The sequence below is a fragment of the Chlamydotis macqueenii genome, chromosome 1 (assembly GCF_036417535.1).
Source record: "Chlamydotis macqueenii isolate bChlMac1 chromosome 1, bChlMac1.mat, whole genome shotgun sequence".
In the NCBI taxonomy this organism is placed as follows: Eukaryota; Metazoa; Chordata; class Aves; order Otidiformes; family Otididae; genus Chlamydotis; species Chlamydotis macqueenii.
The window spans coordinates 22,131,181-22,157,600 of NC_141556.1; the positions used below are offsets into that span (position 1 = coordinate 22,131,181).

At 40.8% G+C, this 26,420-nt stretch overlaps 1 protein-coding gene across 2 annotated transcripts in view; it reads right to left on the reverse strand.

Annotated features, from left to right (window-relative positions):
- Positions 1-5,440: 5,440 nt before the first annotated feature.
- Positions 5,441-26,420, reverse strand: part of MAPK12 (mitogen-activated protein kinase 12) — a 54,334-nt gene continuing 33,354 nt past the window's right edge. The window contains exons 7-12 of one of the 2 annotated variants that reach the window (XM_086747065.1): positions 25,456-25,570; positions 24,724-24,795; positions 22,735-22,814; positions 21,871-21,949; positions 19,648-19,821; positions 5,441-5,590 (exon numbers count right to left, since the gene is read on the reverse strand). In XM_086747065.1, coding sequence (XP_086603191.1) covers positions 5,571-5,590; positions 19,648-19,821; positions 21,871-21,949; positions 22,735-22,814; positions 24,724-24,795; positions 25,456-25,570 — 540 coding nt within the window. In that variant the 3' untranslated portion in view covers positions 5,441-5,570. Of the gene's footprint in view, positions 5,591-14,888; positions 17,690-19,647; positions 19,822-21,870; positions 21,950-22,734; positions 22,815-24,723; positions 24,796-25,455; positions 25,571-26,420 lie in introns of those variants that run through there. The other variant, XM_086747074.1, reaches the window with a different exon arrangement.

Here is a 26,420-nt window from a genome sequence, read left to right on the forward strand (position 1 = left end):
CTATAAAAGAGACAGCCTCCCGCTATTAACCAAGTATTTTGTCTGGAAATTGGGATCCCTATCCTGTGACATACTAAAGGTCCCAACTTCTATTAATTTTAATAGACACTAGAAAATACAGAATTGTTTTACTGATTGGAGTATATGCCTATCAGATGGCTACAGAACTCGCATCTTTCATTTATGCAAGTTCAGTGGCGGATTGAATATTGTAGGACTATCAGTATTTATTCAGACTGAAAAGGTGGTTACACATACAGAGAAACATTTTTATTATTTCAAATGAACCTGGCTACATTTAAAATTGCTCAAATAATGCAGCATTTCACCAATTTATTAATAAATTATAATTACATTAAGCTGTATGGAAGCAAATAATATCAGGTGTGTACTTTTTGTTTGTAGCACGAAAAATAGTATTAAATTTCTTAACTTAAAACTTAACAGAATTACTGAATGAGTACTTCATTACTGTCTTTGATATAGTACTGATAAACAGCTCTTTGCTATAGAGAAGCTGGGGAATCAGTTAAGGTGACAAAGGATCTAAGCAATGTGTAGCTTACCTATTATGAATAGAAAAGTCAGATTATTAGTTAGAAGAGTTGAAGATCTAAACAAAACATTTTGTGGAAATTTTTAATTTGATTAAAACATTTTTCCAGTTAGTTATGGGTGTTAATTATTATTACAATTTCTTATTATATTATTTATTAGCAGAAATGTTTAGATATTAAAAACACGTAGGTGGATCTACTGTAAAATATCTGGCTTGATTATCAGACTAAAATAAGTATGTTCATAATAGTGCATCAGCTGGTATAACTGATGCTTGATCGAAACACATTTATCAGAAACAGCAGCTTTTTGTGCCTATACCTAGGTGTAGTACATTTAGACGATGCACTACATATCATTTACATGTTTATTCCTAAATGTTACATTATAAATCCTAACATCTTTGAAATCAATGACAACCCCCCACTGATTCCTCCTTAGCTGTCTTCTTTACTCTAAGCTACTGGGAAAATTACAATATCTGTTTAAATATGTCAGAAAAAAATGATAACATTCAAGGTTCCAGGGACTAAAGACACATTTAAAAGAATCGTCAGTTTTTCTTTGCATGTTTTGTTGCCAGCTCTGTGTTTTTTCCAATAAATGTGATTTCTCCGTATCTGCTACTTCACAGCAGAGGAACTGAATACCTGACCAGGCTGATTTAGGCCTGATGGTAGCATGCCTTTGCCAGCTGCTCCATGTATTCCATAAGAAGGTGAAGAGCCTTACTAAAACTCGGTAAAAGTCATGTTCTTGCTAAATCTATGTGGATATCCCTAGGGACCACCCCTTCACGTAGCTGCTCTTCACGTACCATTTTGCAATGAAATGACGACATGAAGCTGCTCCACACAGGGGAGAGGGCAGACCTGCAGGCCAAGCCAACTGCACAGCCTCTTTGAATGGTTTCCCTGTATCATCTGGTTCATCGCGTGCGCTCAGAGTGAAGCTGCAAGCCTGACCTGCTACACATAGGCACAGCTGCCCAGTGTGCAGAACTCAGTTCACACAGGCTCCGGAGATCTGGCAGACACCTTGATGTCGCTTACCTGGGCGTCACTTCAGCATTCAGCAACTGGAGCAAAACTGGACTCCAGATACAAGTGTCCCCCCTTATCCAGGAGGCTTCTGCACCCATCCACATTGCCGATGTCTTTGCCAAGTCACCCCATAATTTTATGAAATTAATCAAATTCCTTTCTGGCCACAATTGTATTCTTCCACTGCACTTTCCTCATCTGGTTGTTATCTGAAAGTAGGTGGCAAGATCTCTGATGAAGAAAGCCCTTCCGTTGCATGTGGGGCATGGTATTACACGCACGTTTCTGAGGGACATAAAATATATATTAAGAAACAGTATTTAGTCTCTCAATTATTTAGATGTTTTTCTCTGTGACTGTCTCACAGCCTACAGAAAAACTTGATTCATCTTAAATCCTGAGTGGATGTGAGGGGTTATGGAGTCGCTAGCTGTGCTGGCGCTGCTCTGCCAGAACAGCCCGGCGGTGCCGCAGAAGGGGCTTGCTCTGCCCCTTCCCGCCGCAGAGTGCCTTGCAAACCGCCCTGCGCTAGGCCTGTGCTGGGCTGAGCTCTGGCTGTACCCGAGACCAGGCGTGCTGGGTTGTGGAGCAGGTCTGCATCTGAGAGCTATGGGCCACCACCAATGGACAGAACAGAGACAGGCATAATGAGAGTGTGTGAGACGAAGATGATCTAATAAGAGCTAATACCTCTCCTGATGAACTTAGTCTCCTTAGGAGCTGTCTTAGAAATAAATAATTGTATATCTCTGAGTCACTGTTTCCTACCGGGGCTTCACAGGGGGTCGGTCATTTACGAGCCAGCGCAGACCTGTGCCTTAAAGTTTCTTCTAGCCTCAGATATGTCTCAAAGGAGGCCAGCTATCTTTCGATGCTTGTTTTTGATGAGCTGACTTTCATTGGGTCATCGTTTTGTAATGCTCAAGAAAATAATTTTTCTCTGTGTGAGTACAGTGGCATCTTTGGAAGCTGAGGGCCCGACCATACAGGAGGGTTAAGACCTCAGCGGGTGAGGAAGGAGCTGCACTCCACCACTCAGCCACGTCTGGCACGGTGCTTCAGCAGGGAGCAGGGGAGATTTCAGGGCATGGAGAAAACTCCATGGTTTTACCACCAGAAGAATGGCAAGCCATCTGCTTTGCTTCTGTTTCTTCTTGTTTTCGTGCTGTTTTGACTGAAGTAGCATTCACCCAGGAAACAGCAGGACTTTACGTGTTTGTCAGGAGTGATGAAGCTCATTTGAGGGCTGAAGGACCACTATCAGCTCTGAGAACAAAATGTGCACAAATGTCTTTGCTGGACACCTATGACTGCATTGGGTTTAAGGCTGGATTTAAAGCCAGAGCATTATCTGTAATTCAGTCATTTTTGCTAGCCGCCTTCTGTCAGGAAAGAGCATCATTTATGGGAGCTTCTGATTCCTCTTTCTGACAGTCACTGGGTTCAAGATGTTAGCTGGGTCAAATTCCTTACCCTGTGCCATTTTCAGCGTCCTCATTTACTAAGGAATGTGCCCATTTGACACTTCTTTTCGCTATGCTCACAAGCTGCTTTTAAGCAAGGCAGAGACTTCGGCTGTGCTTCTGTTTAGGCTTAATTATTCTGATGTTCTTCATGAGCAGATGCTATCTTGAAACTTGGTTTGACAGCAAGTCATTATCATTTATCATTTTTAGCAGGAGTCTTGCAGAAGAGTTATTAAAAATGAACATGCAAAGTAAATTGCCATTGCTCGGAGAGTGCTTCAGGTCAGTCAGGTGTTGGCTTCATGGTGTGGAAAAAAGAAGTCAGGCAAATATACACACAGCTTACTTGTGGGAACACAGTAAACTCTGATTTACTGTTGTCACCAGCTAAACATTCAAATTACACAAAAGCTGACAGGGGCGCAGTGTTTCTAATAGTAGTGATATATGTGTGTACTGGTTGCTTGAAGAAAGACTGCATAAAATAAAAAAAAAATTAGTTTAGCAAACTATCGCGAGAATTGCAGTGTCTGCATACATTTCGAGGGGACAGCATAAAATACAAGACCTGAGGGTTTAGGGAAACTTCCTTCTGAAATCTGGAGTCCAGCTAATGCTCTTTGAGACTTCTGAGGAAAGCTGTGTGGTTATTCCCTCAGCACCGGGCTGTGTTTATTGTCCCTGGATATGAGCAATGGTCACCTGCTGATGGGCCCTGATAACAGGAACGGGACTGGAGGCTCGCTCCCTGCCCACCTCTGTGTCTCCTTTGGCTGTTACCAGGGAGACAGACAGAGATTAACCAGGAGCCACCCATCAGACCCCAGTAAGAAACGGGACTGAATTTTTCTTCAAAGAAAGTAGGGGTTTGAGAGCAAACTAGCAGATGCAGGGATTTTTGGTTTTAATCTAAACATTTGTTGCAATATTCCACTGGAGTCATTTTTATCTGAGGTCTAATTGCAAGGCTTTCAGACAAGGATCAAAGCTTGTAACCGTGCACCCCAAATCTCAAAGAAGGATGCGGTGAGGAGGTCCTCTCTCTGGTGACAGCTTTGCTGGACCAACATCCTTACTCTGTGGGGCAGGATTTATTTAATAACATTTCCTTTGCTTTATTAAAAAAACAATTAGTCCACAATATGGTGTCTGTAAAAGAGCAGAAGAAGAGATGGTTTTGAAAAGGCCTTGTTAATTTATTTGTCACAATGTCTTTAGCATTGCTTTAACTTTTAAAGGATAGAAATTATTTCCTTATGAATCTGTAATGCAAATTGTTAAAGGCTCACTGCCCTGGCGTGCTGAGCTCTGTCCTTATTACTATTAATTGAGTAACTGAGAAGAAAGTTTGTTTTAATAGTGAAAGAGAAAGTTGATGCTTTGGGTGACCCAGACTTAGTCTCTGATTCTGCCACAAGCTTCCTGTTGCTCGCTGCATCATACTTTTCCACACCTAGACTGCCTGGGTTAACAGTGCCGGGAGGATGCTGGATGCTACAAGAGTGGGGAGGAGGCACGTAAATACCCACACAGATTCCAACGGTATCACGTAAAGGCACAAGAGTGCTGAATACTAAACAAAAACTGGGTAAGTTGCATTTCCTAGGGCAAGTAAATCAGGAATGGAGAAAGGGCATAGGAAGATTAGGTGACTTGCTCATCAGCTGGTGGCTCACGCAAGCATACAACTCAGAGCTCTGCCATCGCAGTATTCATTGACCCATTCCGCTTTTGTGTGTCCAATATTTTGGTTGCTGCAGAGCAGGACATGTCACGTAAAGAGATTTTAGGGGAAGAACTGAAATCCTGTGCTTACTAGCAGCACGCTTACAAAACTGCATTCAGGCCATATCCTGTGTGCTGCACAGCACGGCCTTACGGTGAACACCGTGTTGGTTAAATGCTGTGTGAAGTGATTTTCTTTCAAGGAGGCTGAAAGGAGGAGAGAAGCATTGACACAGTTCTGGTTAAGAAAGTGGAATTCTGCTCTTCAATCATAAGCAGTGTGGCAGGTTCAACAGTTTGGGGTTTTTTTGTCCCAGTGGTAAGCAAATTCCAAATTATGGCTTTCAGGTGGGAGCAAAACACAGGCTGTCTGAATGTAGGTTTTTAGGCCATTGATCATGTACCGGATAAGCACCTTCCACACAAAGCCAGTAGTAACAGCCACTCTTCTCTGTTTCTCCCCAGGTAAAAAAATTAAACTTCTTAGGAGTTGGTGGGTTCTTTTGGTTGGTATTGGTTCGCCGGTTTGGCTAATACTGCCTGTTTTTCTTTTTAGTTTTTAGTCAGTTTTACTGGGTTTCAATTTAGTTTTCGTCTGATTTGATTTTGTGTAAGAAGGACAATTTGACAAATGGAGTTTCACATGTTTCAGGCACAATTCTTGCTCTGCAGAAAGGCTCCTGTTTGTTTTATACTTAAGTAGTTTTTGCATTTTTTTGGCAGCTGGGCCAATGCTGGTTTTCTCTCTGTCAAATTTCTGTTGTAGCCGAGTCCCCGCTCACGCATTGTCACAAGCAACTGCAAATGAAATAAAAAGTGGGGTTAAACAGAGAGCACACCAATTTGTTTCCAAACCTCTGTGAACAAAAGGGAGTACAAATTCTCTCAAGACCGTTTCATAGGAAGGCAGTGGAACAGCTGTTTGGGCTACAAGTAAACAGCAAGTACATACCAACTATTTGTAGTCTATTGAGAAAGTAAACAGGGTCATCTTGTCTCTTCCCCCCAATCCTCTCTTTGTCTGTGGCTACTGATCAAGATAAGACGGGAACATTAAGTCTTGAAAATTATGTCTGGCTTCTGGCTGTCACTGGAGATAGCTCTATCAGTTAAGCAAGTGAAACTGTGGGTGAGTGCTTCGCTGACTCCAGCACGCCTGGAGCCCAGCCCTTTTAAGTCGCTTGATGGCATTTTGCATCTAACTTCTATGTATCCCAGCCACCCGGAGGAAAGGCTCTCCGCATCTGATGTTGTAACAGGACATGGCAGGCCAGGCTGGCTTCTCTTTAACGCCCTGGGAGACAGCGGACCTGAAGCATCTGTTTAAAAGTCAAACTTCAGCCTAAATGCTTTGCTGAATAAGCAAAATTAAATCATGTTTGTAAAGTTTCACAAAAAAATAAATGTGCTTCAAATATCTGAAGTAGATATTATGGTAAAATCTTCTCTAAGCAAAATTCCCACTGGCTTTAGCATTATTTTTTTTTTTCTTGAATAATGATGGTAAAATGTAATCTCTTTCCAAGCATTGAAAATGTGTTTAAATCTAAATACTCAAAACGAGTTTTCCTGTTGCAGATGTTTTTGGTGAACTGAGATTAAAACCAAGATTTTTCAAGAAATAGAATTACATCCTGGACATGAATTTCAGATTCTGGTTGTTAGAATCCCAGCAGCCTTTTTTGATCACAAATTTATCTCCAAGTCATGACTCCTATTGTTTTTAAGGGTGTAGATATATATTTTAGAATCTCAAAAAGAAAAAAAAAATTCTGGATAAATCCTAGCCTTTATTATTAAGTTTCTATGTCAGCATAGTTTTGGAAAGAGATTTTTTTTTTTCTAAAAGCATTTGCAAACATTTTCATTGAAGTACACATGTGCATACTAAACTTTGGATAGCTTAATTAAAAGAAATAGTTGTGTCCTGAACTCAAGTATGTGTATAGTTAATATTCAAAAACTGTTTGGGGATTCACAGAAAATAAAATATATTTTAAATTATGGCAATTACAAATTACTTAGGAGAGCAACTCATTGCTTCACAAATGAGTGTGTCCATTCATAGGTGCATGGTATATAATTTTTACCTGATTGCTATGCAAATATTTGATGGGAATAGTTCTTTTCTGTTCTGTTACTTGAGCTCTGTGCCTGACGGGTAAAGGGTACTCACTGAAGGTGTGAATATTCTCTATCTATCTTCACTCTCCCTATTTTAGATATTCTTTTACACGCACGTTGTGGAAAAGGATGATCGCAAAAGACAGCCTTTTGGAGCTTTTAATGTACCTTCTTACTCTGCCGAAAGACACACTTGCTATTAGAGCTGCCACTAATCTACTTTTCTTCAGTATTTCTCATATCGTATATCAGATATCGTATACCAAGGAACTCAAAACATTTTTCAGGGTTCAGTGAATGAAGTCACTGGCCTTTGGTGTAACAGATGTGTAGCTGAATCACATCTCTGTGTGAGGAGTGAGCAAGGGGAGAGAGCAGGAGCCCAGCACTGTGGCAGGTGACTGGCAGGACCATGCCAGGCGTTAGCTGTATTACCCAAGCTATTCTGTAATTCTATCATAGACAGACATCAAAAGTGATCATGGCTTCACAGACACAACTTCTTTTTGAATCACAGAATCATAGAATAGTTTGGGTTGGAAGGGAACTTTAAAGGTCATCTAGTCCAACCCCCCTGCAACATCTCCAACCAGATCAGGTTGCTCAGAGCCCCATCCAACCTGGCCTTGAATGTTTCCAGGGATGGGGCATTCACCACCTCTCTGGGCAACCTGTTCCAGTGTTTCACCACTCTCATTGTAAAAAATGTCTTCCTTCTATCTAGTCTGAATCTACCTCCCTCTATTTTAAAACCATTACTCCTTGTCCTATCGCAACAGGCCCTGCTAAAGAGTTTCTCCGCACCTTTTTTCTAAGCCCCCTTTAGCTACTGGAAGGCTGCTATAAGGTCTCCCTGGGGCCTTCTCTTCTCCCGGCTGAACAGCCCTTTATGTTTTTTTATGAATCAAACCTTTATGATTCTCTCTATGTTGTCATACTGTAAATAGTTTGTAAGTCTGGTCCATTTTGGAAGACATCTAGTAGAACACTTACGTAAAAGTAACTAGATTTTGCATCTTGTACACTTACTAAATCTTTATACATCTTAATGGGGTTACATAGCGCCTTCTCATAATGCTGTGATGCTGGGCCCTCAAAAGCTGCAAAACCTCAGCAATTGCTCCTATAGAGAGCATTTATATTGCCATAATGATTCCCACAGCACGCCTGAGAGTCAAATCAACTGCTTCATCCTCACCCCCCCATTTTGTGGGACAGCCCCATTGGCGTTCACAACAGACTTTAAATCTTCTGCAAAGGGGGAGAATTCAATATAAAAAAAACCAAAACCCCAACAAATCAGCCTTCAAACAGAAAGCATAGGTGCAATATGCTTTAAAAAGATGGGGAAGAAAAGAACCAAGTTTCCTCTTTCTCTGGGCCTTCAGTCCCTTAGAGTTCAGAGGGCAGATGGCAGGTTCCTTCCCGTTCACCATGGCTTGTGTCACACACATGGCCTCAGTTGAGATCAAAGATATTTGGTTTCTATTACCCTATCTCAAAGAGAAGTTCACTGATAAAGAAGTCTTCACCCTAATGATTAAATCCTATTTGGATTTAAATATCTGGGCAGAGCCCTTCAGCCTGCAGGCCAGGATTAGAGGGTCCAGGACTCCAGTGCCCATTTGCTAATCTGGGCGCAGACCATGCGTGGCCTGCCTGTGAAATGTTATGTCATTTGGCTTTCACAGCCCTTTACTCTCATCCCAGGGCAAGCTTTTTCTTCCAATGGTGCTTCTGGGAAATGAAATGGAGGTGCATCCATCCTAAATAGCTACACAACGGCAAGAGCTGAGCAAATAAATAAGGAAAAGTTAGAGAGCAATCATTTAGAAATGGCTCAAAATCAACCAGTACCTGAACGATCTTTAGAATTGTGGTTTACTTCTAATTAGTTTATGAAGCTCAGGGAGGGAGAACCAGAGAAATGATTAAATTTAAGGTTAATTAGGAGAGACTGATTTTTTTTTTTTTGTCTTAGGAACCATTTTCATTCTCTAAATAGCATTAAGGGTTTCATGCTGGTTGCAGTGACCAAAGATTGATAACTGTATCCACAGGAGGCTCTTTTCATTATGGAAACCACAGAGGAGCAAAGAGTTTAGAGGGGAAGGTATTTTGAAATTAGACTCAGAAGCATCCAGAGACAAAAGATTCGTGATTGCAGCTCTAGTTTCAGACCTTGAAAGGAGCCTGACAGCTTCTTTTAGCTTTTTTCCCCCTGGTTATGACTGTCTGACAAAAGCTATCACCACTCCCCTTGCCTTGCCTTGTTATATCTACATCTCAACTACATCATTGCTACTGTTAAATGTACAAGGGCAAGAGAGTTTTTTTGTTTGGTGAGAGAGAAACGTATGTTTAGAAAATACATCCAGAGAGTGTAACCTGAGCACTTGGGTATGTGGATAAATGCTCTGTATTTCTTTTCCCTTTTTTTTTTATCTAAAAAAAAAAAAAACAAAAACAGTTGGGTAAGATTTTGCTATCCTTAGTTATGCTGAGTAGTATTTTTTTCCCTGATCAATGACAGTTTCCATAACCCATGATTATATCCTGAAAGCCAAGATTCTGCCTGTTTTGCTTACACTGAGTGTTACAATACATACTATTGATGTCAGTGCAGTTCTGACGGCATTCCTTCATGTGAGCAAGACTGATAAAGGTGGCCAACATAAACAGGCCACTTGTTCCACTCTTTTTTGTGAATTATCTTTAAGGAGGTTATACAAAAATATTTGGTTTGGGGACATGATATTAGAAAAGGATTTGGTATGGAAGGTACTTTGTTCTGCCATATGGTTGACTAAGTAAAATACCCTCATCCTACTATCTTGCCTCCAGTAGGGGATGCTGCAGGTGCCTACACCAAGCTTTAAAGTGAACAGACGACATCTATCCCTGTGCTTACTGGAGTCCTTACACGGCTGTTCCCTCCCTGTGGGAGAAGCCAGCCTGGGTCCATGCCCACATGCATAAGAACATTCACTTGGCTACTTTTTTGAGGATTAGTGGCATTTGATTTACTTGGTAAGAACACTACTTCAGCAGATAAAACTAACACAGAAAAACTAGGGGAAATACTGCTTCAAATTCTGCCTACTTCCAGGAGGAATGGACCATTTCTGGTACAGGCTCTTCATAACCAGCTTTATTGACATGCCCATGTTTTTAAGTTCTAAGATTCCTGGAAAAGAAAAGAGAGATTTAGTCTTCTTTAAACCTACTAATTTATCATAAAGGCTGTATGAACCAGCTGATGATGCCACATCACCAGATTAGAGAAGAATTTATTCACCATAAGGGAATCTTCGGTATGAATGTGGCACGTTAGGACAAGTCAATCTTTGGGGCACAGCAATGCTCTCTGCTTGCTTAGCTCGGCTCTTCAGCCTTTCTTGAGCATTTTCTCACAGGAGGTCATGCTTACCCCACTGCTGAGATTTAAGGTTACAGCGCAAAGTGAATTTTTGCTTTACATAAATAATTTATATTCCGAAGTAATTTAATGGTGCCAAACACTAGCTATGGAAAGCAATTCGAAAGCTGGAAGACATGCAGCAAGTTCATAACATTACCCATATCAAATCCAGGTGACCAAAACCACTAATCCAGTCATAAAGCATAAAAGGCTGTAAAATCCATGGGGAAAGCTAAGGAAAAGTAGTTAATGTTCTGTTTTAGAGACTTAAAATGGCAATACTGAGTAGCTGTAGTAATTATAGTTATAGTGAGCTGATTGTGAAGAGAATCCCACTTGTTTTAGTCTCCAGGTAGTCACTTGTTTACATATAGTCATAGTTTCATACCTGTTCTGATAATTCAGCAGATAATTCTGATAATGCTTAATGTAAAGCATTAACAGAGTGTTTAGAAGTTGTAAGGGGAGTTATGTTTAAAGCCTGTAACATGTCGTCGTGGGACTGGGAGTTCATTTGTGTCCCTAATGATTTAGCCCTCCTGCTCTGCTGGCAGGACTTGATCTCAGCATTCACAATATTCTCACTGCTGCAGTTTTATCTCTCAGAAGAGTCCAATCATTTATTATGGCTTTGAAAAATCCTCCTGTATTGTCTTTTCTTTGTTTAAAGGAAATCTGTGCTCTCTTGCAATAACTTTCCTTCCTGTATGAAAAACTTTATTAGGGCAAATGATGCTGTCATGACATTTACTTGGTCAAAGTCATGTTAATAAGAAATGAGAGACTCGCAGTGACTTACAGTAGATTTGCCAAATGGCAAGGGAAATACATGTTATTTCCATCTTATTTTGGAGCAGTGACAATAAATCTTTTCAACTTGACCCTAATTTAATGTAAACCACCACGTCTAGGTGAGGGCAGAAGGGAGCAGGGCAGCCAGGGACAGCCCCAGCCCCAGCCTGGGGAACCTCCCTGGCGATGGGGACAGGCCAGGCTGGGATATCAGTGGCTTGGTGGGACCCATGGCCAGGCACATGGCCTTGCGGCAGTGAGGCCTGCAGCTCAGGGAGGGCCAAGGCGAGAGCCTCAGCTGGAAGCAGCTCCCCCAGCCACGTTTTGGCTCCACGATACCTGAGAGCCTCTCCTCAGGGTCACCACCGGGAAGGGGCTGCCCTTGGCTGCATTGGCTCTGAGCTGGCCTCCAGCCCCAGCAGCCAAGCCTCCAGGAGCCCCCGGGAATGTGCTTATAGCTCTTACAGCAGAGCTCACCATCAAACTTTCCTCAACAACTACTTCACAAAGGCTGCATTTTTATTATTTTATGGCTAGAGGACAACAGTACAAAGAGTCATATGCACCCATGAGGTTGGAGTGAGCACAATTTTCCAAGCACTGTTGGCTCTGTGGCCATGTCTGTGCTAATAAATTAACCATGCCCGGAGCAGTTTGCCAGATCTAAGACCAACTGGCAAGAAACTGCCCAGCTCCGCACTATGAAAGTCTCTTACCCTCCAAAGCCAGCTGATGGCATCCCACTACCTGTCAGGAGCACCACCTGGCCACTGCCAGCTCCTCAGCTGTGCTGAGGGAGTTGCAGGAAGACCCCAGCTGCCCCGGGCCAAAACTGTGTTAGTGATTTAACAGAGCAGGCAGCTGAAGTTCAGCACCTGGAAACACTCCCAGCCCTGGTGAGTTTGTTAGTGCAGAGCCCACGTGTCCAACACACAGCTCCCACTGGCTCGCATATACAAGCCCAGAGCACGCCCCACTGCAGCAGGTGCCGAGGTCTCCAGCCAACCAGCCAAAACACAAGGAACAGTCAAAGGTAGCTTTGGTGGAGGCAGGGAGATGGATCTATGGCTTCTATAGGGGATCATTTTGGGTATCACCACCATGGTCGTGGTACCCAAAATGTCCTGCAGTCATTTATCTTGTCTTAGTGGCCACATACTTGCCACCTTCAGCAAGAGCTGGGGCGCAGGAGCAGAAATCTCTTCTGGTAAAAACATCCTAATGCATTCCTAGAGAAGACTTAGTCATAGCCCTCAATGAAAGTGATATCAGATGAAGAAAAAAATAACATAAACCTATGTGATATAACACATCACCTAGGTAAACTGTGCAGACGGTAGTAGTGATATGGACAGATTGAGACTCTCAGGACTATAATAATCCTCTGTGATGAATCTCCCTATAGCTACATTTTTGCCTAGAAATCCAGAATTAAAAACCCTAGCTAACACACTACAGGATGCATTACATTTAATGTAATCATTTAAATGGAACCAAACATTTCCCTGATTTGATCAACTTGTTCCAGCAAGATGGAAAAACACACGCTTTCAGATCAACACACGTTTCTGAAGGATGCTTTCTGGGGAGTTCCTGCAGTGTTGTGTCCCCCTCATCAGGAGGCAAACCACTTCATAAAAAGGTGCCCTGCTTCAGGATGAGCAGATATTTCATGTGCACCAGTCATGCTTCATCTTTTTTGAAAGCTTATAGTGTGTTAATACTCTGCATTAAATAAAAAGTCTCCTTGGTTTTCTGTAAGAGTTCAAAATCTAACAAAAAAATACTTGGTTACTCCAGCCACTGTTCAGGATTCTTCCTGAGTAGCAATTTTGAGTCTTTGTTACTGAATTTTGTTTTATAATGTATCCTACATCTTGAGAGAAGGGTTTGCTTTTTAAAATGTTTTTTTTTTATAATTCTCAGCCACATTTTCTCTCCTTACACTAGCACACTATCATTTTTATGAAAAAGAGAATTCAATCTTGACTCTCAACCAGAAATGTAAGGAGTTTTCTTGGAACAGCAAAATGGTTGGACACATGCCAAGTGGTACTACTTGGAATTCTGTCATGTACCAACAAGGCTTTTTAAATGGCCAAAAAAACCTGCCTTGGCCCAAGCCCCCAGTAGGCTAAATGCCCGTGGTTTCCCAAGGAGCATAACTTTACTCTTATAATCTGTTATACTACTACTGTTATAATAATAATCAATGAGTTTCTCCTTAGTACCAGGCTGAGTTGGATTAGGTGTCAGTCTTTGGCTGTGTTGGTATCACAAGTGTCAGTCAGACAGAGTCTGGCTGCTGCAGGCACCATGCAAACACAGCAGGAGACATTTCCTGCTCCCTAGGAGCACATGCCCCCAGGACACTGCACAACACCACCCAGTGCGTTCTCAAACGGGACCTGAGCCATTTATTTCACTACACTTCATTTGCTTGCTTCACCAGTTGCCTCAATTTGCCTCTCAAAGCTAACAGTGTATCAAAAATACTTCAATAAAAAGCCCAGGAGTCGCATACCTGGATTGCTCAAACTTAGCTGGGAAATGCACCTCATCACGTACTGATGGAGCGAACTAGAAAACTTGTCACTTGGAGTGAACTAGAGAACTCCAGCATGGAAAGGTAGCAAGATTATGCATAAGGGAGCTCTGCTTGCAGAGCAGGACAGCAGCAGACAAATATAATGAAACCTTAAACTACTTTTTTGTCCCCACTTACCTCCTTGTGGAGGGATGCTGTTCCTGGTAGCTAAAAAGCATGCATCATTCATTCCCATGCCTGAGAGCTGCATGTGGTTGCTAGGTGGCAATGCAGTTGTTAGATCATTATGTTCCTAACCCAGAGGCCTGCAAATAATCTGTGTGGAAGAGCTGCTCATTAACTAGTAGTCCATGAAGTTTCAGAGAGTGTCTGTAGGATGGAAGTGCTCCTCCCTTGATCCTTCTCCACCTGCTGCTTCTGAATTCTTAAAAATATTTAGGAGGAGATTTTAAGTGCTGTAGTGCATGAAACTGTTTCTGGCATTATTTGACTTCTACAGCCAGTTGCCCTATGGTGTATTCAGGCAATGGAGAATTAACCAGCAGAGCCCCTATTCTCTCCCTGGCACCTGCAGGGACCATCTAAAGCCCTACAGGAATATTTCATCCCAAGATCCAGTGAATGACAGCAATTAACAGATGCTCCATTCTCTGACAACCTTACCTGAAGCTGACCAGAAACATCTGATATTTGTATTTGAACAGCAGATCAGAAAGTAGGAAACTCAAAGAATCCCACCCAGTTCATAGGCCTGCTAGTTCTGAATCAAGAACAAAGTGGATCTTCTGAACGCATTTTGCAGGACATACATATATTAGCACTGTCCTCAGTGTTATCCTGTAAAAAACCCAGAAAATAATAAAGAAGTGAAACTGTGAGCCACATCTGGCCCACAACACCACATTACCAAAATTCAACATGAACAATGAGTCTTCAATGCAATGAAGGTCTGATAAAATCCAAGATGCCGTAAGAAATAATTAGGTGGCAGCAGTACAATCAGATCAGTTCTACGGCTGACTTGAAGTCTGGAAAATGGGAGAAAGCCTAGCATCTGTGGTCTGACTGACTTCCAAAATAAACTACATGGGCAGCTCATATTACATAAAATGTACCTACAATATTAGGTTTCATACAGTTCCTTTATACCAAAAGTACTATTTTCAGGAGTGATCACACATTTGGGAATACATATGGGAAAAATAAGACCATTATTGTGTAAAAAACAAACCCCCAACCTTTATTTGTCACAATACATTTCAAGTACATGCAGAACATATTTACATTTCTCTTTAAGGCAAACAGAAATTGGGTTCTTATTCCTGAGTTGCTTAGCACCAGCAGAAACAGCAAATAAAAACTTAGGAAACGTCTCTCCCTTTGAAGCAGCAGCTGCCTCCTATGCAAAATATTTCTGCTTTCACCTCACATTGCTTTTAATGAGCTATTTATACTAGTAATCTCTATTGCTGCAGATTTCAATCTCTTTGCAGAAACATCTTGCCAAGATGTGACAAACTTTCCAAGTTTGTTATTTTACCTTACAGACTGTTTGCTGACTAGAGAGCACAGCAGTACTTCTGGCTTTGCTGACACATGCATCAAGGTCTTCTCTTCCGATATTTTAGGAGTTCTGTATTCCTCCAGTATCTAGAAAAACTAACATTATCTTCCTACATCTTTCTCATACATGCTAGCTGCTTCTCCAATACTAAGTTAAGAGAGGGAAAAGTTCACCTCAGCCAGGGGAGGGTTTTAGGGCTTGGCTTCACTAAACCTAAGGGCAGGGGGAACTGAAAATGCCCACTGAAGTGCTGATATTTATGAAGAAAATGCAAAGCAGTTTTTCAATGAAAAAAAAAATGTTCCCTCAAAGTTTGACTAACATTTGAGCCATATGTATTATCTCAAGACTTCAGATATTTGCTAGAATTTCGGATGTTGAAATTCCATTTAAAATACAGAGGGAGCATTTTCAAAGAAGTTTTTGAGGTTTTCCATTTCCCACTGACTGGCTCTATCAAGTCCACTAATTCCAATAGGCACTTTTCTCCCATGACTTTTAAGAGGACTGCACAGCGTGATCCTGAGAGAAAACATCTATTCTGTAAAAAATGAAGTCCCTATTTAATGTAAAAGTGTAGTCCAAGCAGAAAGTAAATAGTGCAAAATGGAGTATGACTCTTAAATGTGCCTTCCTCAAGTGACCTGTAGTGTGGAAAAATGTTTAGTTTCAAATTACATTATCTGCATTCCTGAAACTGTAGTATTTAATGACTTGCCAAACACATCCATAATTCAAAGTTTCTGTTACCATTTAGTCTCTCTAGGTGCCCATCTCAGCTAATCAATGCTCATCACAAACAATTTTTAAACACATGCTAATATTTACAGGTGTTTAACTTAAATATCCATTGAAAGAAACAGAACAACTGTGCCTTGATTAAACTTCTGGTTTAAATTGGTTATGAAAGTAAAAAATCTCAAGTAATTTCTTACTTCTTTTCCAGTTATTACCTACTAAGATCAAATGTCTTCCTTCACAACTATTTCACTTCATAGCAACACACAACAGCATATTGCATTGGGAATAATCCACATCCAAATAGTCCATTGTAAAGACATTACCTTTAACAAGGACAAGCAGTCTCACAAAGAAATTATTTCTTCACCAAAGGTTTAGCAATTTATTTTTCCTACCTCTTGAGAGATTATTATGAACAAAGCACCTACAAAAATACATTAAGAGGGCAGTAAAAGGAACTCATGAATTGTTTAACCAATCTATCCCATCAGGAAGATCACTCCCTGTAGTAAGGCACCTCTCACCAGAAGGTCTGAGGGTTTTTCTGAGTAACATGAGTTCAAAAGGCTAAAAAAGGGAATGGTTGTTATTCTGCACCTGGCAACACCTCTGTACACTGTGAACAAAACAGCTTGCTGCAGGTATTCCCAATTCCCAACAGCTGCAGCCTAGTATTTTTATCCTAATTTTATTTTCTATAATGTGACCCGTGTGCAGTTTTATTTCTAAAATCAGAACCACTGATTCTATAACCAGTATGTCCTCTGAGAAGATGTACTTTCTCAGTGATAATTTCAATACTACAATGCTAAGGAGTTTACAAAATTTTAGAAAGTCTTAAAAAAATTTCTCCCTGGAAGTCCTTGATCTCTAGTGTACTATACAAAGAGACTGCACTGTACTCAGAAGGAAAATATTGTACCCCTTGACAACGATTGTTTATCCAGTGACTGTTCACCTAGTGCGTTTGTGAAACATTGTCCTGCTATGCTGGCTACTTTGAAAAAAGCTAGGACATTGACACTTTTTTGCTTCTTGCCTCTTGCCCAGATCTGTCAGAACTGGCTGGAGCTCAGGTTCTTCTCCACTCACGTAGAACAGGGGACATAGGCATTCATTCAGGCTGTGTGTCCATTACCCACTGCGCTAGCTGAGGTAGCAGAAGCTGATTAGCCTCCCCAGGCATCTTGCCAAAGTGAAATATTCCAGAGGAAGTCACATGAATACTTCTTGCATTCAAGATAGTTCAGTGGCCTTGATAGTTCAGTCATGGCACATCTCTGACATACTCTGTGTCTCAGCTTGCTTGAGGTGGTAGCTTGTACTCTTCTGATCTCTGAGTTGAAGAATTAATCCTACCCACTCTTTTGAGGATGGCACTGGGTTATCACAGTCTGAATCCTTTTGTGCAGAAGGAAGAATTTGTAGGCAGGAATAAGTTTCTGGATAGTTGTGAAATGCTACTCCCAAAGGCACCAATTTCCACATGCAGAGTAAAAGACATTGCTCTTGCTTACAGTGCAGATGAAACAGACTACATCCAATTCATTTAGAAAAGTTTTATACACCTGAAATGTCACAAACATTTACAACTTTCCTGCTTTCTTCTGAGTTCTGAAAAGACCAAGTCACACAATTACACTGCTGTCTCCTTTGACTCAGATGTCTGTGGTGGCTTGAAGTTCAGTATCTCTTTATAGGTAATGCCTGAAAAACAACAGAAGAAACATAGTGTTGCTGCTCTAGTCAGAAAAGGAGCTGAACAGACATGAGCAAGGTGCAACCCTCAGCACGGTTAGGCTCTGATCTAGGTCAGGAAGAGAGAGACCTCTTCAGGCAAAAAAGAGAGAAAGAGTACAAAAAGTAAGAAGGGAATCAAGGATCATTTTTTCACCATTTCAGATCTGAAGTAGCAGCCCGATACTGCGATGCTATAGGTGCTTTCAAAGGGATTGAGCATTGACTTTACAATATAATGGGCAATATCCTCAGAAAGAGTAACTGAGCAAATCAGCTTTAAAAGTGAAGTCCTCACTTAAAAGCCAAAATACAAACCTCTGATGTTAGATGAAAACTAGATTCAGATTTAAATCTCTGCTGAGATAGGTATGTTTCTCTTCCTGACGGAACCTAACTTAATTTTAAGGCCAGCAACCGTTGCAGTCCTATAGAGTGAACAGTTGAGGAATCTGTTCACCTGTCCTATCCAATGGAATGAACATGTTACAGAAATGGTTTCTTATCTACGTTGCAGAAGATGGGAGGACAGACACATGAAGGAGAGAAAGGGGAAGGAGAGCCTCTATTAGGAAGCAGAGAAGAAACCTTTGTGGATCATTCCAGGAGGACCTGTGTTGTGGTTTTGTTTAGTGAGGGGGGCCTAAGGTGGTAGCTTCTGTAGGAAACTGCTAGAAGTCGCTCCCCTTTCTTCAGTGGTCTCGGCCGGGCCTAGGGTGGACCTGCTGCTGGCCAAGGCCGAGCCGATTGGTAGCAGATTGTCCCGTGATAACGCCTCTGCGATAACATATTTAAGAAGGAGAAAACAGAAAATAAAAAGAGAAGAGAAGATGTGAAGAAGCTGAGTGGGGACAGAGGGGGAGGCGCAGGCCTCATAGGCCTTGCAGGCCTCACCCTCTGGCCTCTCGCCAGGTGGCCGACTGGGCCCAACTCGGCCCGGCCTGGCTGCAAGAAGTGGAGAGGAGAGGAGATGGATGATGTGAAGAGATCCTGAGAGGTGTCTGCCAGCCTGTTGTGAAGAACTTTTCTTGTGAGAGGAACGGCTGCAGACGCCAAGGTCAGTTCAGAAGGAGGGGGAGGAGTAATGCGGCTCCTGGCCAAGATTCCCCTGCAGCCTGTGGTGACGACCATGGTGGAGCAGGTTGTCCCCCTGCAGCCCATGGAGGTCCACGGAGGAGCAGAGATCCACTTGGAGCCCGTGAAGGACCCTGTACCGGGGGAGGTGGATGCCTGAAGGAGGCTGTGGCCCATGGAGGGCCCACTGGGACAGCTGTTCTGGAGAGACTGAACTCCGTGGAAGAGATGACCCACGCTGGAGCAGTTCCACGAAGGACTGTGGCGTAGGGGTGGGACCCCACAACGGAGCAGGGGAGGAATGTGAGGAGTTCTTCCCCCGACCATGAAGCAGCAGCGTAAAACAATACGTGATGAACTGACTGCAACCCCCATTCCCTCTTCCCCCCTGTGCCGCTCGGAGGGGGGAAGGTAGTAGAGATAATGTTACGCTTGGGAAGAGGGAGGGGTGGGGGGAGGTTATCTTGTTCTCTGTCTCATTATCCTGCTGTTTGTAGTAATAAATGAATAGTTTTCCCCAAGTCAAGTCTGTTTTGCCTGTAACGGTAACTTTAAGGATTTCTCCCTGTCTCCTTATCTCAAACGTCGAGCTGTTTTTCCTTATATTATCTCTCCCTATTCCCTCGGAGGGTGGGGTGAGCGAGAGAGAGACTGTGTAGTCTGGTCCCAATCGGGGCTGAACTACGACAACCTGATAAGAGGAACACTTGCTTATCAATAGTGTTTCTCTATCTTAATGCTGTCTGTTTACTCTGTTCCATCAAAAGCAGAGAAGGTAATTTGTAAAGGGGAATATTACTATTTCTGGATGGCCTTTCTGATTATTTTTGAAAACATCACAAAACTAAACTCACGCTTCCACTCATCTAGCGGAAGATCCATGTTATCAAATGTGTCATCATATTTCTCAGCTTCAATTTCTTCCTCAGGATCGTGAATTGGTTCAAAGTAAGGATGCATCAAAGCCTCAGCTGCTGTGACTCGCTTCTCCGCATCCAGCACCAGCATCTTCTCCAAAAGGTTTACAGCTATTGCACAGAAAACAAACAGGGTATTCAAATCACACCACTGATTCCAGCTTGTACACAGTAACGTTGCACTGGGGATATTTCAAATAAACATAGAGTTATAAAGCAGAATCATTGAGTGTTCATTCTATAGCTAGCAGGGCTCATGTACATGACAAAATAGCAGGAGCAAGCTTGGCTGTGTACAAAGCCTGATGCCATGCAGAGGTGCTCCCTTGCTTCTGTATGCAATACAGCCACATCATCTCACCTAATGACTTCTCAGCTTCTGGCTCTAGGACCACTGTGCTTCGTTGTCTTTCATCATTGCCACTGTGTTGTGGTTCTAAGGTACATCACAACCTGACAGCAGCAGAAGGAACACGTGGGTGTAGAGCTAATGAGAATTGCTCTGTATGTGACCAAATCCAAGCTCAAGCACACTCTGAAGCTCACTAAGACAAGTCATTTGTCCATGCTCAGAATCTCAATGTTCACTTTATCTGCTACGTGTTTTTGACCTTAGACAAAACAATCCATGGAATCCTGTATGTTCAGTGGATTTGGGATCAGGTCCACTGTTAAGACTGTCAAAATGGGCTAGTGTAAACAGGTATGATGAATTATTTGTTTATTCTGTTTTTCTATCCTGAAAGAACATTCCTGGATTGGGTGGAGCAGCTGAAAGGAAGAAGCAGCAGTATGGGATAGGATGCTGCAACTCCTGCTTGCCACATCATGTATTCTCTCCAGCCTTCTCTCCCAGACCATGAGCAGTTGTTCTTTATGTAAGGAGCAGCCAGGTGGCCACGCAGGTGATAGGAACAAACGTCCTAAAAACTAAATGGAAATGTGTAGTTTGCTGCAGCTGAGAAGGTCAGTGACCTAACTATGCAGTCAGAGTAAGAGTTTCTTATTAATCATGTTTATTTCTACTGTAACTGAACATATAATTTTGACTTCTTAAATTGAGAAGATTCAATTATCCTAATTTATATTCTAATAGAATTGTCTTTGTGAGTGTTCAGGTCACTGGGGAATGGATAAGGTTTGGGCAGAGCCGTCTCAGAGCTCTGGCTGCCTCAGGTCATGTCAGTTACGCAGACTTGCTATGCTCTTCTGGCTGTTTATATCTGTGAAATCCAAGCCAGTGCTTCTCAGGAATGCACAGATGTTTCTCAGGATGTATTAATTCCATAACTAAAATGTCAGCTTTCTATTTGCTTGCATTTCTACTGTAGATCAGATTGAGCTTTCAGAATTGTATTTCAAATACAATATAGAGAAAAATTTATCACATATATTTAATCTCCCAGGGCTCTTGAGAAAGCTGCTCCAGTAAAATCATTATGCAGATGCTGGACTGAACACAAAATACTTCTTTTTCAATGCTTCTAAGAAACATCTGACTCCTGGCAGAGTCTAAACTTGGCAAAATTCAGCCACTATAATCAATGTTATGAAATACAGAAAGCAAGAGATAGAAAAGCAGGAGAACCATCACTTAACCTATCACATGACTGCTGCTGCTGCTTCTGCCTCCAACTGTGGCACGTACTCCTGCCCTAAGCTAGGAAGCTTCCAGAACCATATGGCTGTTGTAAAGTGGAGTCTTCAGGCAATGAGAACTGACCTGACCATATACGACCACAGCTCAGATATGACCAGGGTATAAATGGAGCTGCCACTGGAGGGTGAGCTCGAGCCGGTTCTCAGAGCAGTGGGTCTGCAGCTGGGGACTCTCCCCTTAGGCTGGGACGCTGTCTAAGGAAACTGCTCAAGGTTTCGAGCCCTCACTTTGTTAGGTGAGTGGTTGCACATTTTGGATCATCAGAATTCCTGAGTGCAGTATTAACTCCTAAGTAACATTTTGAACCTATGGATTGTTAATTATATCAGAGTCTTAAAGCAATTTTGGTAAAAAGTAGAGCTAAGGTTGGCAGTCTGTTACAAATAAATCCCATTTGAGTTTATCACCTCATCTAATATTTTTTTCTGTGTGTGTTTCCGTGACATCAATGCAAACACAAGAACAAGACAAACTGTATATATTCACACAAACTGTCTTACCCAAAGGATTCGCATACGTCAAGATGGATGCAAAATCTTTTTTCTGGACTTTTGGGAGGCTTTTGATATAGTTTTTCGCCTTAAAAGAAACATGGATATTAAATTAGGCACCTTTGCTGCCTTTGTAATGTGACGACATTAACTATATGCTTAATGGGCAAGTCAACAATGCTTTGATAGCACATTGTACAAATGAATTGGGGGGGGCATAAACTCTGATTATATTCACCTTCTTGTTGAAAAGAGCTTTTTAAAAAAAAAAAAGCAAGCCTTAAATCCATGATTAAGAAATTATAATGTAAAGCTTCAGTTATTAGTGCTCCATATTTTATATATTAATTAGAATAAATATCTAAGCATCATTTGAAAGAATGTAATTGTGAGTTTACAAGAATCTCTAAAAGCAAACCTTATACAGTAATTCATTAGTATTTAAATTGTACAGCTACTCTAATGAATAATTTCAGGTTCTTTATAGTAGGGGCTTAAGTATTCTAGAAGGACCTCCACATAAGAACAGGAAAGACAAAGTCAGAGACATCTGCAAACAACCAAGTTTTCTGAATGGGTGCATATTTTCAGTATATTTCCAATAAAAGTAGTAATGCATCAGTTCAATTGTTTATATGGTACATACTGGAATTTTGAAGTATTTAAACATACAGATTTTTCAAGTGTTCTGATGATTTTATGTCCCCACCTTAATCTTCAGTAGCTGTTCTGGGTGTGCAAAGCACTTCAAGGCAGAGATGTACGATCCAGGGTCATTTCAGTAGTCAATACATATTCTCTCAGTCAGTCAAAGAACTGAGCATGGCTTAAGTAAAATTAAGACATGTAAAACATGCAAAGCAGAATACTCACATCTTGACTGTGCAGTTTTTGAACAAAATCTTGAGTTGGTGTACCTGTTACTTTCATTATTTCTGTGAGTTGGTCCAGATCTGAATACCAGAAATAAGGAACAAAGTGTTTCACCATAAGAAAACTAAGTGCCTTGCAAAAATTGTGGGTTTCTTCGCTACTGGAGAATAAAACAAAAATCACAGTACAATGACTGAACTGATTTACAAAAAATGAGATGAAAGTTCTTGATTTTTCTTGCAAAAGGCAAAAACACTGAAAGCACCTGAAATAAAATATTCTATAACTTGGGAACACATAATTGAATAATCTGCAAACTCCTCTAATATAATCAAGCCTCCTCTATATTTTTGTTCAAAATCAGTTCAAAAGTATTGGAGTATCTGAACAATCAACACACGTATTGCATGCATTGCCCTGGTCTATCCAATACTTAGATGACATCTGAGTCTCAGGGAACATCAGGCGGTATGACAAACAGAACAAAAATCAGAGGAAACCAGTCTCTTGTTAGTTCTTCTCCACACTGAAAAGCTTTAAGACAAAAAAAATTAACCCCTTTCCTCTTCATTTCCCACATGCTTAGCTCAATTACAGATGCTGAGATGTTGGAGACGCTGGGGTAGGCATCAGATTCCCTAATCTTCCCTGTACTAAACCAGCACAGATTAATCAGCAACAATATTAGCTATTTAAAAGAAGAAACATGGTATGTACAGGAGGCTAATGCTGCAGAGAACAGCTTTATGACTTGTTTGCTACTCTGGTAAGAGCAACAGATGAAAAGCCAGATCAGAGCTCAGGGAACATGAGAGTTCCACCCACCTCTGCACAAAAAGGCAATGGCGGGTAATGCTGATGAAAGAAAGAAAGGAATAAAATCCCATACCAAGTTTGCAGGATAACCTATTCATAGTACTAAACCAAAAATTCCCAAAGTTAGCTGTTTTCTTATGCACCTACTCACAGCTGAACCCATGGCTGCATTTCTCCAACAACAGGTAATACTGATTCATATACTGAAAGGCCAGCAAGGGCTATTATGCTGGGGTAATTCCCTTTGTAACACAGGTTGTAGAACTTCAGCCAACAGTTCTGAAATCTCCAAAACCCAATACGACTAAAATACTAGCTTTTCCACTCTTACTGAGTGCAAATTGAAAATTCTGACTCATTCATTTTCTTATTTATATACCAGAATGCTCAAGGTTAGCATTAGCTGAGAAATACTTTTAGTCAATGGCTGTTCTTTGGCAGGCATTGTGGCATTTTCTTGTTAAGAACTAACGATCTGTACAGCTGAAATAATTTGATGTATTCTACTTTTCCATAGTTTCCATCATTTTTTTTGCTCTTTTATGTTTTTCCTCACAAAACAAGAATATTATGATCCATGCAATGAAGTCCTAATCTTACATGCAAGTACTTAAATACAAATATAACTAAAATTAAACAAATGTGATTTTGTGATTCTGTAAACAAGTATTTGCAGATAAGCAACTTATTGACTGGTACTCCACAAGGGAAAAAGCAGTGCAAAATTATTAGGCTGAGCTGACAAACATACAAAGCTGTGAAACATAAAGAATTCTTTCTGTCTTCTATTAACACCATCCTCTATTAACTATCACAACTAATACTGCCAATGAAGTGTCACTTGAGGTTGAATTATGGCTTAATCTTAACTATTTTCTTAGTTCCTCAGCAATGAAATTATAGGATTAGATATTTTCTGTAAATCTAAAACATTTCACTAGATGTTACTTACATAACGTTTTTGGTAAAAATCTCAAAAATCATGAAATGGCCTAACATGTGCACATAATTCCATATACTACAGCAGAATCTTCCATGTGCATTCCGGAATTGTGCAATCTATTACAAAAAAAAAATAAAAATCAAAATATGCCTTTTCTATTATCATAGAACTGTATAACATAAACTCTGATAATTTTCATACATTAGTGTCATAAATTCATTGAAGGATACGATCATTTCCTTTGAACAGAGGCCTCCCTGTTATCATCTCAGCCATTATACAGCCCACAGACCAGATGTCAACTGAAAAAAAAGACCAGCAGTCACATTAAATTGTTGAATACTTGTCCATTTAAATGTACATAAAGCTTAATCTAAAAGATATTTTAAAGAAGTATAAAATTTACCTTTATAGCCTATTACGAAATAAAGGAGTGCCTTGCCAAGTATGATGAACAGTATATGTAAAACTATCAGTCTTTCTGATTAGCAAACTGGAGATAATCTGATAATATGCGAATCAGTTTCTCACTAACAGGCAGATGCATGCAGGAAGTAAATTTTCAATGTTTTCAAAAACCTCCCTAATTATTGTAGCATTACCTGAATTCCCTCCTGCCATTTTCCCCTGTCTGTCTGAGTTTCAATCAGCACTTCTTTGCAGGAAGCTGACAGTCAGTGCAGAAAACAAAACACAGACCAGACTGTCACATCTGTATACATTTATATCACTTTTTTTCCAACCACCTTGGCACTTTCTGTTACTCTCAGAAAATAAGAAAGCCCCAACCTTACAACCACCAAATGATTACCTGCAATTTTTCTACAAGGAAGTTTTGCATAATTATATTGTCATTTCCACCTCCAATTTCTCATCTGCTTCAGAAACAAAGAGTTGCTTGTGTATTGCCTGATTCAGTGAATACTTTAGCTCTCTTAAGACTTTTCTGAAGAGATGCTGACCTGTTTGTGTATAATGCATCCAGTTAAGTATGACCTCTGGGGCCCTGTACCACCGTGTAACCACATAACCAGTCATCTCACTGTCTGTGTGTCTTGCCAATCCAAAATCCAGAATCTGTAGTGGAAGCACAAAGAACATCCTGATCAGAGAGCCAGTTATCTATTTCATACAGACTCACAAATGTAGAAAATAAAAGAACTGGAGCATTCTGCAGAGACTGGCTTGGTTTTGCATCTTTTTTCTCACTGAAGTGTCTTGTTCTCATTTGAAAAATCAAGACAGAAGTAGCAAGGAGTTTCATGTTTTTTTCCCCCATGTTAAATACTCCTATAGCAACACTAAAAGGTTGTAAAACCAGTAAAGAAAATAACAAGTTATTCAATTATTAATTAAAAAAATATGGGTCCCATTTAATGCAAAAAATTCCCTGCCCGTGGAATGATTATCGTACATGGCCACGACTAAAAGAGCAGCACCCATCTCAGATAGTACTCATTGCTTTCACACCCCAGGTGGCACAATTATTCAAATGCAACGTCAGTGCAATTTTTTAAAGGATTATGCACAATTCAGCTTATTCCTAAAACTCTCAAATATTTACCTCTAGATATAGCAATGTATATAGCAGCAAGATTAAAAATGAATTAATTACGGCCTTTTGTCAGCTTCCACAAAACTGGCTAACGTAAAGGCCCACCTGCATGGACCATGAAAAGATGGTGCCGAAAAATGCATCCAACAGTGAGAAGAAGCAGGATAAGTAAAGTCTATTAAAGATAAATCATCATCATCCACAGATGCTTTGCATGAACAGCCACTAGTTTCCATGTGTATCAGGCTTCACATATATTGACAGGACAGAAGTTTTTACTAGGAGCACCTGTGCATTAATATACCAAGAGTGATGTTTTTGTAATGCTCTCTGTAATTAAACATTTTAAAATACCTCAGGATAGTTTCATCA